A 17664-nucleotide genomic window follows, 5' to 3' on the forward strand; every position below is an offset into this window, starting at 1 on the left:
ACTAGTATATGTACTTTCGAATAATGTGACAACAATAGTGATTTAGAAATGGATTTAGTTAAAGATCTAAATTTTTGGTTACTCTAGGATTGGAGTTGCTATCATAGAATAACTTGGGAAAGTTAATAGACAAATTTAGCTTGCAAGAGAACAAGACTTCAGAACACACAATGCACATAATACAAATATCTGTTAAGGTAGTGCTCTGTTCTTCACACCAGGTTTCTACATTGACTTCCCTGTTTCAGCTTCTGTCTTTTGATAATAACCTTAAAAAAAAAATCAAGATTTTATTAGTTACTATTTTCAGATATGTAATGGGAGTAATAAGAATTTCTTTTTTCATGTTCAAGGAATCAAGGATATACAACTAGCCATAATGTGTATTTAAGGTCATACTGTGACTGTGACATCAAAATATTTGATGATAAACAGAAAATTTATTAGGGGACTCAGTACATACAGTGAACATCAGGTACATCAGCATTGTATTAACTGAAGCAACAATACATTCCTCGTCGACTTTGTCTGATTTGTATTTTCATTCCACTTGAACGTGAGGGACAAGTTCTTGCCAATGTCGCTGCTGTAAAACCAGAATTTATCTCTTCATAAACATATAAGATAATGAAGCTCTTAGATCGTCGTTCTTTTGGTGCTCTTTTTTTACTCGCTGTTCTCATAGCTATTTGTGTCTTATAAATAATGATTTGAAAGGATAGGAAAGGAAGAAGAAATGAACCTATTTCATAAAAGAGCTCATTGACATTCTGTGCAGTTTTAGCAGAAGTTTCAAAGAAATGCAACCCATTTTGTTTTGCATATTCCTCAGCTACCTGCAACATTTATCAGTCTCATTAACATTTTCCTGCAATAGAGATGTACTCCGTATTTGGTGATGTCTTAATCTTACTGCAACTGCAGTACAGTCCTCTTAAGAGACATGTAAGCAATACATAACTATGACTCGTCTTGCACGAGGCTCAAGAAAAGAACCACTGATTTAATACTAGCAATCCAGGCATTGTTGCAACTGATTAACAGAACATATTATTCCAAACAATTGCATTAATTTCACTGAGGCTATTTGACCTAGAGTTGGTTCTATGATAACTTGATAAGAGTATTATTGAGTAATGATGATAAATCAATCCAGTAGATAAGGCAACTGATGATTAATTTCAGCATACCTCGTTGTCTACCTCCCTCTTCTCATCAAGGTCTGCCTTATTGCCAACCAATGCAGTGAACATGCGAGGACTTGCTGGTTAAGAGGAAAAGCGAATTGATTGTTAGCATAAAAACCTAATACAGTATCAGTTTCAAGCTTCTGAGGGAGTGGGATGATGTTTGAACTTTTGATGCAATTTTTGTAATCTTATTCATGCTATATTAAAACAAGGGGGAATGCAATAATGACATAGCTGTTACCTTGTCTCTGCAATTCCTCAATCCATCTTTTCGCTTTCTCAAATGATTCCTGCATCAACATCCAGGTTTCATACCGTCAGATTTGTTCTTAACTGATATAATCACCAAAGTTTAAGTAAATGAAATTGTCATTCTTTAAGGTTGTGTTAGGTGTGAAGGATGGAGTTATCCACTATCCTCCTACTATGTCATACAGTTACCATGCTAGTAATGTCATAGAGCACGACAGCTGCAGCTGCACCACGGTAGTACATAGGAGCTAAGCTTTGGTATCGTTCTTGTCCTGCAGTATCCCATATATCAAGCTTTACAATTGCCTCATCTAAGGACAACACCTCAGTGAAAAATGCTGCTCCAATTGTTGATTCCTGCAGGTTATGCAATCAGACAAATAATACAAAAAAGATTACTTTTCGATATCTAGTGTATGAAGTTGTTAAAAGATGGTAACCTGACAATCGAAGAATTGGCCCTTTACAAATCTCAAAACTAAGCTTGTTTTCCCTGTTCCCATATCCCCAAGAAGCACCTACATACAAGATAACCAACAAAATTGAGTATTTTCCTAAGAAACAAACTTCATGTGACATTATTAGAAGATGCAACAATATACAAACAATAGCAAAACATGGGTAACTTAGGCCATGTTCATTTTGTTACAAATACAACAAGTTTAAAACTATAATTGTAATAATCGATAACTTCATACGATTAATGAAAATCGATTTTAATCTTGACGACCTGAATGTAACGAATAATGTAAACTTGAAATCTTGTAATAATAGTGGGGAGAAAAACTAATGCAAGACTATGTTATGTTCTAAATGATGGATTATAATAAACTTATCATTATTTTAGCAAATTAAAGAACTCAATTAAAAAAAATATATATGAATTTATTGTGTTATGGTGAATTTTTAAATTTAACATAAGGGAAGACATACCTACCAGCTTGGCTTGAACGTTCTTAGTTGCCATGTTGATCAAGTCCAAATATTTTAGAAAATTGAAGAAACGAAAAAACTTTGTTAGATACAATTATTAAAATGATAATATTAAAAAGGTAATAAGGAAGAACAGAGGAGAAATTAAGACTCTTAGGTTTGACTAGTAGTTTGGTCAGTATTAGCACTTTTTGTTAGATAATTTTGTTGGTATTTCTTTTTCAAGTATTAATGGCAATTTGGTTCCCGTGTTATACTTCTCTCTTTGATGACACTCCACCCATTCTTCTTCCTTAAGGATTAAAGTTGTTATTCAATAAATCAATAGTATTGCTTTTGGATTATTCACAAAAAATGACAATTTTCTTGTACACCCGGCTTATTGTACATGGCATACTTCCAACACTTATTTTTAAAATAATTTGAAACAAATATTACCTCCGTTAACTATTATTTGCAACAAAGAAATATTTATATCTTATAAATAATACTCCTTTGTTGCAAATAATAGTTAACGGAGGTAGATGAATGATAAATCATTGTGGTTATATATGTTATATGTATGGTGCATTGGTGCGTATGAATGTATAGTGGACATGAGGACATCTAAAATAAACATAATATAAATCTTAGTTACGACTTCAAAAAAAATTATACTCCATATTAGATCAAAACTATATTTAATTCTTTTATACTCCGTATGTAATAAGTAAGCAATCATTTTATCTAAACAAATAATAAGAATCTAGCTAACTGGCTAAAGAACTGTTTTGATTTACTAAACTGAGCTGAACTGAACTGAACTAAACTAAACTAAATATTTTATGAGAGAAGAAAATTGCAACTGAACTGTACTAAAAATAAGTTGAAGAGAACAGACCCTAATTACACCATATATAAACACTTGAAACAAAATCCCAAGAAATAATTCATGTTGTTACTCAAATACACAATTTCTGTGTGGATTATGAATATGACTTTTGATTGGGCATTTGGGCCCATGGGCTTTTATTATAATCTCATTTAAAAGGAAATAAAGGGCCCTATCTTCATAGCTCAATCCAATACAAATTTACAGTCATGGAGTGAAGAGGATACCTCACATTCTGCCATCAAATTCAATTCAAACACAACCAAAAATAAATAAATTTCCTATTGCATCATTAGAAATTTTTGTTGTAAAAAATCCTATTTTTGATTTTATTTCTCATTTTACTAGAAAAATAAATAAAGGAAAATGTTATACATAGCCCTTAGGGCTACATATAAGCATTAAATTTACACTTGAAAATCATAAAAAGTTAAGAAATCATTAAAATATAGACACTAATAACACTGATTTACGCGTGTTTTTGTCATGAATTCCTAATTTTATACAGTTTTCAAGAGTATATTTAATGCTTATATATAGCCCTTAGGGCTACGTATAACATTACCCTTATAACCAGTTTCTGCATGGAATTGTTTCTATTAGGCGTGCGGTATTTCTATTATTAATTTAATTTCACAATTAAAATATGATAGCCATTATTTAAGGGCTTGTTTAATTTGACACCGTTTTTTATTTTCAATTTTCAGTTTTGTTAAAACCAAAAACAGAAAATAAGAACAAAGTGTTTTCACTTTTCTGTTGCAAGTTTTCAAAATTATCATGATCATAATAAATTTGATTAATTTTAGATTCATTATATTACATACGAAGTATATCATAGAATTTGGAAACACAAAAAACCACCACAACGATGTCAAACGAACCCTAAATTGATATTTTAAGTTAAATATCGAACCATCAATTTGATAGATAGAAGAGTAGGCAAATATTGTTAGTAATGTGAACAATCATTGAAGAATATACACCGTATATTTGTTGGACCGCATTCATACCAAATTAACAAACAAGCTTTACCATCTTGTAATGAGTAGTAAGGGGCTTGAAATGAGTGCAATAAGATTGGTGGATACATATCGATTAGTAACATGCAATAACCGACTAACTGAAAAGAATTTGATGGTGAACGTCTTTAAAGTGGCAGTTTGCCATAAAATTGTACACTACTCCGTAGTAGCAGTTGCTTGAATGGCTGCTGCACTGAAGATAAGTCGTAAGCCCCCATGCTTCCCTGCCATGCATGATGCATTTGAATTCTCACCATTTCTTGGGAGTTGGGTCTAACGGCAGGACCGGATTTGATTTTAATGTATTCTTATGATTTTTGACTATCAGAATTTTTTAAAATGGACAATTGAGATCAACTGTTTTTTGATTTGTTTTTTATTTTAATGGAAAATAGTTTTTTTTTTTTTATAATTATTTTAAATATATTTTTAACTTTCATAAATTATTTTTTAAAATATTTTCGAAATTTTTCCGTCTATTTTAAAAAATTATAGTAGTCAAAAGTCAAAAGGCTACATTAGAATTTTCATTTATTTAATTTTGTGAAGATTAATGATCAATCATTTACATATATGATGGATTCCAATTTAAGATCCTAAATAAATAGCTACTTGTACTCCTGATAAAATGGTATAACATACGCTGATACGCATAAACTTGCTTTGCATATATAGTCAACTGTTGACTTGGATAGCATTATTTGGTTGTAATTTGAGATTGAGTAACCTTTAGAAGATCTTATGTATTTGAACTAAAATAAATAAAAATAAGGTGAGTAAAATAAGATCTTAATGCAACCTCATTTTTTACTATCTTAATCAAGTTGTTTTTGTTGAGTTTAACTTGTGTTTACTAAATAAACGTAATTTTTAAACTTTAAAATAGAAGTTTATTTATGCCTTAAATCAATAAATCTTAATTTATGAGACTCATTTTAATTTATGAGACTTATTTGAATAAGTTGCGGAGAACATAGCCTACAAAGTTATTATCAAACATTAGGCAAAGTAGCTCCACCAAACAAGATGAATCAGTGACTGACTTGATACTTCACGTGGAAAATGTAGACATCTAAAATGACAAAGATGCTCATTTTTTTTTTTTTTTCATATTCCTTTTACATAATGTCTTGGTCATTTCGATACTAAAATACTAAACTTAAGGAAACTTACAATCATAATAACGTGGATTAAACATGGTGGAATCGAAGGGCTCCTATTTTTTGGAATAATATTGGAATTTACTTACTAAATTATATTATTCACATAAATTGAAGAATCAAATTAACGAAAAAAACACATGATAATATGGTTCTCACATGAAAGCCTCATCTAATCTCTTCTTCTTACCACTCACGTCGTTTTGTCACTCTCTTATATTCTTTTTGGCTTTTTTCTCAATTATACAATTACGTATATGCTTTCTAAATTTATTCTATTATCTTGTTACAAAAATTTGGTACAAGAAAACAAGCTAAATTTGTGAAATATGTAATAATGTATGTATTAAAATGAATGAAAATAAAAAAGGATTAAAATTAAGACCTCTGATTAATGTTCAGAAGAATATTCTTCGATCAAATCTAACAACAAAATGCTAATTGATACCCACACGATAGTGTCGGAACATGTCATATGCACATACATGAATAATTAGAAGGATAATTCCAATTCATGTTTGTTAATAAGATTTAATTTGTTAGCTTTACTAAGGCTATTATTGATCTATACTTGAATAATAATTGAATAAATTATGCTTTTTGCTCTATAATTTCTTCTTTATGGGTTAACGTCTTAACGACAATGACCTCGTAACAATTTAAATATTATAAGACTCATAAGGTATAATTGAGTAGTAGTGATGACACATAAATTTTAATGATAACACACATCATTGTTGCTAGTATTGTTACCCTGAGAAATTAAAGATCAAAATACTTAATTTTAATTCCTACAAGAGAATTTTTTTTACTTTTAAAATTACGTCATACAACAGTTACATACTTACAATCAAATTTCATTCTTCAAAATATCTAATTGTAAATATTTTCAAAAAGACATCTACCACGCACCAAAACCCTATAAAAAATTACTATTGTACATAAAATATTACCAAGAGTTTAAATCCTATCAAAAAAAGAAAGAAAAAAAATAAAAACCTAGAGTTTAAGCTTAGATGCTACATTCACTTTTAAGTTTCAATGTTAGGAAAAGGGAGAAAATATACTATTAATTTATACATAGTATTTATTTTATTTTATTTTTGTTGGTGTTTCATCCGGTTTATATTTTTGGGCTAATTCGAATTTGGGGTTCTATTCTGTGTGGTTAGATTCCAATCCCCTCCCTATTGTTATTGTGGGAGATCGAATACAGATCCTTCTTGTCAAGTGTAATCCCAATCACCACTACACCAACAACCAATTGATATGTATATTTATTCAGTAACATACGGAAAATATTTTAAATCCAATTATTGTTAAAAAATATACTCCATGTTTATTGTGGAATAAATCGCTTTAATTAATTTGGCAATATCTAAAGATTTGGTGGTGGCAAATACAAGTTAAGGGTTAGAATGTGAAATACCTATAATGACCTTAGAATCTGCACGTAGATAAAGCCTCCCCTTCTATAAGCCCCACCTCCTTTACCACGCCATATATTTCATACTTCAAAAAGCCCATTTTGTTCAACACAAGAGAGTATCACATACCAAAATAACATATCCTTCAATTATTTCTCAAAAATAAAATGCCTATAACTTCTCCTAAGAGCGTTGATGGAGAAAGTGTTACAACCATCAACCACAAAGGGGGTCAATGCTTATGCTCTCCTACAACACATCAAGGCTCGTTTCGATGTCGATTTCATCGATCAAAAGCATCTACTTGGATGATGAAGAGGTCCAACTCCATGCCTATAACTAGGTCTGCAAAGAGTAATAGTACTACTACTACTACTACTTTTACTACTAGTGATCATATTCATCCGAGTATTTCTTCTCTATCTCCTAAGTGCACAGACTCTCAACCACGCGATTCATAAGAGTAATCATAAATCAATCTCCAAGAGTAGATAAAATGATCCACTCCATCCAAGAGGTATTTTACAAGAAAAATAATTTATGTTGTCTACTCTTAGGGATTGAATTGGTCGTCAATGAATACTTACCTTAAATTAATTCATAGCAATGTTGTAGCCTTTATTGGTGTATCATGTTGTAAGAAGTTATATATTTGGTTGTACTATCACTTTTTCTAACGTAGTATATGTACCATTATGTAATATACAACAAATTAATAAGAAATAATTGAATGATTTATACTCACTACTATATGAGTTTTATTTCAAAAAGTATATGTAAGCTTAATTAAGTATGGTACTGTATATTTCTTACAGTAAATCAGCAATAGTAGTGTGTATAATTTTACATATCCAAATATTATAGAGTATTGACTCCATATATTAGGACTAAGGCTATGTTCTCATCAGATTATTTTTAGTTCAGTTCAGCTCTAATAAGTTCAGTTCAGTTCAGCTCCTAATTTCCTTCTCTCATAAAATATTTATTTTATCTCAGTTCAGTTTAATTCAGCTCTAATAAGCTTATTTCAGTTAATGAGAATAGACCCTTAACTCCATCTAGCTCATTCTTATACATAAGCTGATTTTGAGACAACTGAGGTTGTGGAAATTGAGGTTTGAGTTATTGCTTTAGCTCATTGACTTTGTTAATGTGTTATTCGATCTTTTTACCCCAAATAGTGGGGGTCCATGCATGGGATGGGATGCCGCCCACAAACATGATAAGAATCCTTTTTCTTGCCTCCTTAAAACTAATGCCTCCGTTTTATATGATGCGTAACAAAAGTGTTAATATAGGCTATTAGACAAGATTTTTTTACGACTTTAAGAAAAGACAAAAGTCTTAATACAGACTGTTTTATATTATGTGTAACAAAAGTCTTAATACAGATAAGAAAAGAGTTCAAGCATTAAACTCTCATTGGCCTATTCCAAGTTTCCAATCTTTTTATGCACAATTTTCCTCAGAAGTTATGAGTACGAACCGTATCATCTACGTTAATGAATATCCCTTACCCCTTCAACTCTCAAGCATTAGAGTAGGAGGTTTTTTTTTTCTTTTTTTTTTTAAAACATATTATGATTCGATGAATTATTTTCACCTTACAATAGAGGTGGTCATGAGTCGAGCTAAGCTGTTGATATTGGTTGAGCCCAAGTTCGGGCCAAAACTCTCTATTTTGAATCAAATTGTTATTTAAATAGGTCCAAACTCAACATTTTTTGAGCCAACCGAACTTGTTTTGGTAGTTTAAGTCAATTACATGATTGTGTTCCTCTGTAATCACTAAATCCTATATATAAAGTGAAAGGGCCTTTTGGATGATAAATTTCACTATCCCCAAATTACTCTTCTCAAGTTGCAAAATTACCAAAAAAAAAAAAAATCCTATCATAACTACACAATAATAACCGCTCCCTTTCTTCCACATAAATTTACATATTAACTGTTTTCACTCCCCATAAAATATAAAACCACTTTATTATTTTTTTTTTTATCTAATTTCTTATATTGTACACGCGTAGGCGCGCAGCGTGTATCTCTTAACTTGTCAGAATAAAAGCTCTAATCACTTGATCTAACCCTCGCTCTTCCAACACTCCCCACTTTAAAAATCACATCCGAGTACTATTATTCCGTAATTACACATTTACACTCATCACTCGGTCACTCCAAAATAAACTTTACAGAAACAACTAATGACACACTAATATTGCTGATTACACCCTAATAATACACAACATTCCGTAACACCTTCCTCTCTCTCTTACTCTCAAGGTTCGCAACGCTGATTTCTTCTCTGTCAATTACGACGCTTTGAATGTGTCGATTACATATTGTGGTAGGGAATTAGGGTTTGTCAATTCAAAATGTGCGAAGATTAAATCGCGAGGGTCGTCGTATCTTGATGCCACGCTTTTAGTCGATGGATTTGAGGTTTTTCATGATTTAATTTATTTGATTGAAGATATTGCTGCTGGTAATGTTCCTTTCTATCATGTTTCTACTATGAAAGGCAATTTTGCCCACTTTTTCCTCAGTATGTTCGTTTTTAATTTTAATTTTACAATGAGACAAATTTGTGACTGCAATTGTTATTTTCTTTAAAGTTTATATTGACTAGAAAAAATTGGAATTAATTTTGGTGGTTGTTTTTCTGAATTCTGTCTGGAATGAATTAAAATTGACTATTGAAATTTGGTGGGTATCAGAATTCTGGAAAAATTACGGTGTTGTAATGTTGTTCTTGTTCATGTAATGCTAAATTGAGCTGAATTTTTTAGTTGCAAAAATATTTAATGAGCTTTTTTTTTAAAAAAAATCTATAACACTGAATATTCTGATTTTTTTGGCGTTGATCATCAGAAATTTCCTAAATTTACTCTATATCATAGAAGCAAGAATTGTTGTTGAAAATAATACGAAGTAAGTAACTAGAATTAGGAATCAGTATTTCTCAATTATGTTTATGAGTTAAGGGGTCTTTGAAGTTGTGGTGAGTAAATTGAATACTTTGATTAAAGTGATATGCTACTTATATTCTAGCATTGCTACTCATAGAAGGCTAAGGCGATTTGTATTTGGCTGGTGATTCTAGGATAAGATCAGTGACAATTTGCAACCATATCATCTGTATCCATTGTTTTTGTGTACTTGGCCCTGTTTGATGCATAATTTATACTATGTACTTCGTAGTTCGTATACGGTTTTAAGCTTATGCTGTGGGCTGTGGGGAAGTGAAGTTTTAATGTTCTGGATCCCTGATAAACTGGTGTTGCTGCGTTAATTGTAAAAGATGCAATTTTTGCTGCCTAAGCTTATTGTAAGAAATACAAAATAAAGATGTTGGTCCAAGTATATACAACTGCTGCTGTTTTCTATTTTAGGTTTATCTTCGAGTTCTGGATCATTGGGGTTTAGGTTTTGAGTATTGGATTTGGTTACAGTTGCATGAGTAATGCTAGGTTGTACTGATGATTTTCTCCCTCAAATTGTCATGCCTGGCGCACCTTCATGGATTGTCATTGATTAGTGCTATTGTTCCTGTTTCTACTTCTATCAGTTTTATACATGTGTTTATTAGCTATTTCGTTATTTAAATTTTCAAGCATAGCAAGATAGGGAGCTCTTTGAATAAGATTCATCCCTAAATTTGTAAGACGTACAAGTGTTTAATCCACAGACAGCACTTATGCAGTAGATACCATTACTTGAAGCTATCAATTGAGGGCCATGAGTAGGTCATCTATCTAAGCAGTGACTTTTGCTAATCCTAATGTGGTGGAGGAACCTTAAACTCGTGGACCTCTTCAAAATATATGCTTATCATCAACTCATCAAGGCAACTTGTTGAGATTGGAATCATTAACTAGCGAGTTTTCCCATCAGTTTATAGCATGATATGGTTGAATTTATATTCTTCAAAACTGGGAAGATCCAGAGCCTCTTTACAGTGGATATAATAACTTAAGAAGTCTTAGCTTACTGAATTGAAAGGTTAGGACCTGTTACATGATTAATTTGTAAATAATATTGTACTCTTTCTTCTTCTAACTTGTTAAGGATATGCTGATTTGCTGGTATACGATATTATAGGAATATACACTGGTTATTATGTTCATTTTAAGTAACTTAGCTGGCTCTTTTGAATTAAAAATTTGTGATTCTGTTAGCTGCATACTAAGGGATGGTCTACCTTTGTAAATGTACGGAATAATAGAGTACACCAACATATACAAGTAGTAGAAATCATTGAGATCCAGTAGTAATTGCTGATGAACATATTTCAATAGTTTGAAATTTACCAAAATTTCTCTAGGAATTTGGATGCAAATAGCTCTTTCAGTCATTTCCCATCTGATCACTAAGCTGTGATTCTTTCCGAGTTTATGAACATCTTTCAGTAGTTTAGAACTACAAAATAGAGAGACATTTGAGCCACATATAATTGTTTTTCTGTTGCGTTGTTTGTTAAATGCTCTCAATTTTACATACATACAAGAAATATTCCTCCACTAACATTTTATTACATTTTCAGTGACTTAGGTGGGTATACAAGAAGCTGCAATTATTCAATCAGTAATGGAGATGCTTCTTGCTCAATAGTCTGGAGGTGTACTTTTAAGAAGGTTAGTGTATGTGAGTTTTGCAAGATCTGCAAATCATATTAGGGCTGCGTTTTATGTACGTTAAATTATATTAAAACTATTCTATAGGGGTTATGTACATTTTTTCGAAGTCATTATTATTCGTTATAACATTTCACTCTATCATTACAATGAGAAATCTACATGCTCTGTATATGACTTGATTGCATCACCATAGTATCTCAGTATGCACCTCTGCTAGCTCGACTGCAATGCATGGATTTGGAATATCATAAACAATACTCATTTTCATTCTCTATTAATTACAACGTTGTTGATGCTTGTTTTAAAGAGAGAAAAGAGCGAAAGAGAGAAAAAGAGGATCATTTCTTCGATCCCTGTTTATTTTACACATTTTCCGATTATATCTAATAATCGTTCACTAACCACAGTAGTAAGTTAATCATTTGACTTATTACACTGTAGTAGTGAAGTTAAAGAAAGAACATCTAATCCGATCATAAACGAGAGAAGAACTAATTCCAATCCTGTTCTTAGCCCGGTCAAATTGAACCAAATTATCCTCAATCTGATACCCTCCTATAACAATTGATGATCTTGGGTTTTTTCCACCATCCACAAAAGCAATACAATACCCAACATTGGTACTCACCAAAGAGTTCAACGGGGCTATGGTCCATACTGCATTCTTGCCCTGCAGCACCAAGTCGATGTTTGACACCGAGGGTCCGACCCTCGTGGACGGGAGAGTATCGTAGCAATACTTGAATGGTGCAACCGGAGCAACTCTCTTAGTCGGGAAGGAAGTGTTTAGTATTTGTCTGTCGAAAGCAGTAGTGACAGCCTTGTATATAGAAGATTCCATACTAGTGTAAGGTTGTATCAAACTTATGGTTGTTCCACCATATCCCTTGCTATCTATAGAAAGTAAGGACTTGTTGATCGATACGTCTTCTCCTCCGACTCTAATACCTTGTACGCCTATGAAATACTCGGATGTGCGAACCGGGTTAGTGACCAGAGGAGTGTAAGTAAGCATGCTTCTTAGGTCTACGTTAAGACCGGTGCCTCCTGGGGTGATGTTGTAAGGTCCATCACCAAGGAAAGCGAAACCATTTTCCGAAAATGGAGGCAAACACAAAGCAAATGTTTGAGCCAAGCGGAAAGCTGAGGACGCTTGTGTAGGGAATGAAACTTTAGTCCTACCGAAGCCAGCAACTCCGGACACCCCTTTCGCGAGGCCACCTAACAAGGAGGTGGGCGCGCAAACAAAGAGGAAGTTGGGGATGCTAACGAGGTCGCCAGTAGTGGCACCATTAGAGGAGTTGAGTTTTATTACATCGGTTGCGAGCTCGCTTCCTTTTTTCGTGGATGTGTTAGTGATGGGGTTGCTGATGATGGCTCTACATGTGTTGTTGTTACACCCCGGCTTAGGGCCTGAAGGACATGACCTACATATCTTGGCATTTGCAAGAGCACAAAGTGGGGAACCGCATGGGACGGGTTTGTATGTTGAGGATACATAGCGTCGACCGCAGTTGAGCCATAGGTATTGTGTACCGAGGTCTAGTGTTAAAGGGACAAATACTGGGGGAGTTCTTTGGAGGATTTTGGTTGTGTATTGGGAGGTGGAGGTGTCCTTTGAGATGGTCAGGAGTAGAGATTTGGGGCGAGGCGAGACGATGGCCGAAGCCGTGGAGATGGTGGTGGTGGCGAAGTATGTGAAGAGGAGATACAAAGGAATGAGATAGTGATTAAAGAAAGAAGCCATGTTAGCTAGAGAAGGTGGATGGATATAAGATTTAGTATGAGTCGTAAAAAGGCAAAGTCTGACTTTTAAAGGAGATTAAAGATAAGATGGATTATTGGTTTGATGGTGGTTGAAAGTCAATTCATTGGTGCTGTGATTTTTTTTTTTTATTATTCATTTGTACATTTATAATTGCAATTTTAGAGGCATGATTAAAGATATTTACGTAACTATATAAGAGGGACCTCCAGCTCATTATATTATATTTCTAGGAAACAGAAACTTGTGAAAATGGAAGTAAGTTGGCACTTGCAAACAAGCAATGTGATGACTGATGAGAAGCACCGACACTTAAGATTAGTTTCTATTGTTTGGACTTTGGACATTGTAGATCATTGAATTCAAGGACATTGTTTATATTTCAAGCAATTAATCAATTATTCCTTCCCTATAACCAAAATTATAATTATATAGAAACTGCTAGGAGTAATTTTTAATAATTTAACACTGTATATGTCATACTTTCTAGATCTGATTTCAAATGGGTGGCCTATATTTTCAGTGAAGGCATATCTTTGACAATAATTACAGTACATTATAACGACAATCAATAAAAACTAAATAATTTATATATTATGAAAAAATGATGGAATTAAGCTTGATGAATAGTGAAAACGTCAATGTGAATTGAAACTTCTATTTGAATCATAAATATTTCGTATTAATATACACAACCATTAGAAAAAGAGGAAACCAACTTAGTTAATTAAATTAATCGTATGCTTGTATCGAAAAGAAAAAAATAAAAAATAAAACATACTTTTGATAAATTAATAATCCCAATATAAAGATGTTAAATTTGTAAGAAATGCTAAGATATGTTAGCTAAGAAGCAAGGTTTCACTAACTTTTCATGGATGTAAAACTTCTGAAATGCTCAAGTAAATTAAGTTCTACTCGTGGCCTCCATTTACGACCAGGCCAAACAATAACTGTTTCCATTTTCCTTTTTTAATGATTTCAATGTTGTTCAAAAAATCCGTCTCATATTTTACACCAAAATTATTTTTTAACTGTCTAAAAAATCCCTTTGAGTTGCATATAGCTTTTTCCAAAAAACTACTCTGTATAATCTTTAAGTTGCTTCATGCATTTTTTTTAATGCTGGATGTTACTCTGTAATTTTTAGTTTTATACCTTATTAAGAGGCTCCACAAATATCCTTTAACACTTTTCCCAAACTATTCACCCTCCGTTTCTTGGTGAACAAAGTTTATTAAAAAACTTGTACTTGTATAAGAAAGGGAAGAGCAAGCTAAGAAAACGAGGTGGATTGATTGAAGACCTTAGCTTGATGAAGTGGGTCAGAGTAAAATTTTTCACTTGCCAACAAAAAAAAAACGTATGTCCTAGAAGCACCTATAGTTTTCAACGACTCGTAATCAGATCATAAATGCTAAATAGAGAGAGATCATTCAACTTATATAATGGATATATGTACTTGTAAAGTTGTCTTGTTTAAAAATTTCTTACTTTGTCTACTCCGTATATAACTATATTGTATGGCCAGTTTTAGTATTCTCGATCTTCTTAGTCATAGAAATAATAAATAAATAAATTATAAATGACAATATTTTCTCTCTTAGGTAAAGGCTATTAGGCTAAAACAAATTAATTTTATTAATATTATATATTTAGATCAGATCCAACTATGTTTTATATTTTGTAGGTAGTATCAATTAGGTCTAAAAAATTCAAATTATTTGTTAGATTGATTGTGTACAATCAATAATTTCATGCATTGAATGCATTTGCTGATTCCGAAACATAAGCCAAAGAATAAGTGGCTGAGTTTGCTTCTTAGGTCTATTAAATCAGAACAGGCCTTAAGTATTTCGTGGAATTCAATCCTATCTTTTGTCGTACTCGATCTTGCATAGAATAATCAAACATTCTGACACATCATGTGACTAGTACGTAAACATGTAGTAACATTAGATGCATTTTGACTTTATTAATTAGCACATTCATTTAGAAGCTAATTCAAGGAACGTTAAAGTAAGAGCACCCTATTCGATCATAAATCAAGGCAGAACTAAACCCAAGCCTAGACTTAACTAGATCAAATTGCAGTAAATTATCCTCAATTTGAAACCCTCCTATAATAATCGACGACTTTGGCTTCTTTCCACCATCCACAATACCAAGACAATCCGCCTTATTCATATTCGTCCGAACCACCAAGTTTGGCGCGGCTAACGTCCATAACACGTCCTCACTTTGTAAAACTAGACCAATGTGTGGCACTACTGGCCCGATCCTTGTAGAGGGGATCGAACCAGCTTCGTAACACACCTCGAATGGTGCAACAGGAGCAACTCTTTTAGTAGGAAAACTTCCGTCCCTTAGTTGATTATCGAAGGCAGTAGTGACCGCCTTAAATATAGATGTTTCCATTATAGTGTAAGGGTGTAACAGACTTATAGTCGTACCACCATATCCTTTGTTATCTATAGAAAGTAATGACTTGTTTATTGGTACGTCTTTTCCGCTAATCTTGATTCCTTTTACTCCTATGAAGTATTCAGATGTTCGAAAAGGGTTGACTATTAGAGGAGTGTAGGAAAGTTTGCTTCTTAGGTCTACCGTAGTACCGGTACCTCCTGGGGCAAAAATGTAAGGTCCGTCCCCAAGAAAAATAACACCATCTCCGTAATACAACGGATTTGGAGGTAAACAAAGCGCGAATATGTTAGGAAAATGGAAAGATGAAGAGAATTGTGTAGGGAGTGAAACTTTACTAGTCCTCCCAAAACCAGCAACACCGGACACTCCTTTCGCGAGGCCATGTAACAAGGACTTGGGCGCGCAAACAAAGAGGAAATTTGGGATGGTCATGAGCTGGCCGGGTGTTGCCCCGTTAGTGGAGTTGACACGGATAACATCGGTAGCGAGCTCACTGCCCAAGGGTGGTGATTTGTTTGTGATGGGGTTGTGGATTGAGAGGGTTCTACACGTGTTTTTGTTGCACCCTGGCTTAGGGGCAGCAGGACATGTTCTACATGTTTTGGTTTTGGTGTTGGCTAGGGTGCATTGAGGGGAGCCGCAGTAGACGGGGCGGTACGTGGAGGAGACGTAGCGTTTGCCACAGTTGAGCCATAAGAATTGAGTGCCGAGGTCTAGTGTTAAAGTTAGTGATATTGAGGGGGTTCTTTGGATGAGTTTGGTGGTGTATTGGTTAGTGGAGTTGTCTTTTGAGACTCTTAGGAGTAGAGCTTTGGGGCGGAATGAGGCGGAGGCCGAGGCCGAGGTGGTTGTTATGGTGGTGGTGATAAAGTATATGAGAAGAAGATACAAAGAAGTACAGAAATGGTAATTATTGAGCAAGGAAGCCATGTTAGTTAGAAAGGGTGTATATTACATACTATTGAAAACGAAAGTGTCACAATTTAAAGTGTACGTTTTTGTTTAAGATAAATACTTGAATAGTGGATCAAAAATCTATTATAGAATACATATTACTACTGCTAGTTCAGACTTCAGAGGCATCTAATCCAAGTTGACTTTATTAATTGTATTCTAGGAAACATAAACATCAAACATGCATGCAAACCGAAGTAACTAGGCACTTGCGTGCAAGCAAGAGCTGTGAGCCCGTCAAAAAAAAAAAAAAAAAAAAAGAATTTGTAGTTTGTAGATCAATTGATCTACTGAGGTCATTGATTATATGGACTATTATCATCACTATTCCTATCCGGTTGATAGAATATAAATAGTATGAAATACTTACAATACTTAATTTTGAGATTCTAATTATTTGATCACTAATTTTTATATGTGTGGCCATTCACCATGGACCATTGGGTTAGTTTTATAGAAGATATTTTGTTAGGAATATGGGGTTACATAGTAATATAGGGGTTATGATGTTAGTCTTATAAAGGTTATTTTGTTATTTACGGGTATAATAGGATTACTTTGTAAATGTTATAAGATTAATTTTTTTTTTTTTTTTATAAACAGTTATACAGTGTGATCACTGATCAGCTATACAAAATACAAGCTAATAATTATTAATTTAATTTTTCTTTAAGAAAATAATAAACCACATGATAACAAAGTCATGGACTCTTGAGAGCAAAATTTAACAAAGTTGCGAGACTGCTAAAGGTGGTGAAGATCGCCAATAAGGACTTGAAAAGAAAGGACGAGTAATTAGAAAAAAAAAAAAGTTTAAAAAATGATGTTTTCTGTGTGACTGGTCACACCGTGTGGGTTGGGTTACTTTTTCAGGGGTTATTTATTTAGGGGTTACTCAATCAGCCAAGTGTTACTTATACTAGAGTCACTCAGTCAGCTATCGCAATTTCGTCGAGGTTACTTATTCTGAGGTAACTCAATAAGTACGTGTTACTTATTCTAGGGTTACTCGGTTGGTTAACACGT

At 33.2% G+C, this 17664-nt stretch overlaps 1 protein-coding gene and 2 pseudogenes across 3 annotated transcripts; all 3 read right to left on the minus strand.

Moving 5' to 3' along the window:
- Positions 1-121: 121 nt before the first annotated feature.
- On the minus strand, positions 122-2620 carry LOC145634281 (ras-related protein Rab5-like). 3 transcript variants are annotated; one of them, XM_081685704.1, is made up of 8 exons: positions 2380-2620; positions 1883-1960; positions 1632-1799; positions 1432-1480; positions 1191-1264; positions 743-836; positions 464-583; positions 122-269 (listed from the first exon to the last, which is right to left on the minus strand). In XM_081685704.1, exons 1-7 carry the CDS (start codon positions 2407-2409, stop codon positions 492-494), a joined length of 585 nt encoding a protein of 194 aa, XP_081541830.1. In that variant the 5' UTR covers positions 2410-2620; the 3' UTR covers positions 122-269; positions 464-491. The 3 variants fall into 3 exon arrangements, with proteins under 3 accessions (XP_081541830.1, XP_081541829.1, XP_081541831.1); XM_081685703.1 differs by having other exon boundaries at positions 464-586; XM_081685705.1 differs by having other exon boundaries at positions 464-586; positions 2376-2620.
- Positions 2621-11728: 9108 nt separating this feature from the next.
- On the minus strand, positions 11729-13239 carry LOC145635581 (putative aspartic proteinase GIP2 pseudogene; annotated as a pseudogene).
- A 1904-nt stretch (positions 13240-15143) lies between these two features.
- Positions 15144-16866, minus strand: LOC145634282 (putative aspartic proteinase GIP2 pseudogene; annotated as a pseudogene).
- Between the last annotated feature and the right edge of the window lie 798 nt (positions 16867-17664).

The sequence above is a fragment of the Chenopodium album genome, chromosome 6, assembly GCF_948465745.1.
Source record: "Chenopodium album chromosome 6, dcCheAlbu1.1, whole genome shotgun sequence".
Taxonomy (NCBI): Eukaryota; Viridiplantae; Streptophyta; class Magnoliopsida; order Caryophyllales; family Amaranthaceae; genus Chenopodium; species Chenopodium album.

Excerpts from the sequence above, each read along its gene's own strand:
- LOC145634281 (XM_081685703.1), bottom strand. The coding sequence starts at position 2,409 with ATGGCAACTAAGAACGTTCAAGCCAAGCTG. Across the intron at positions 1,800-1,882 it reads GCCAATTCTTCGATTGTCAG|GAATCAACAATTGGAGCAGC; the intron begins GTTACCATCTTT and ends CATAACCTGCAG. Across the intron at positions 587-742 it reads TGAGCTCTTTTATGAAATAG|CAGCGACATTGGCAAGAACT; the intron begins GTTCATTTCTTC and ends CTGGTTTTACAG.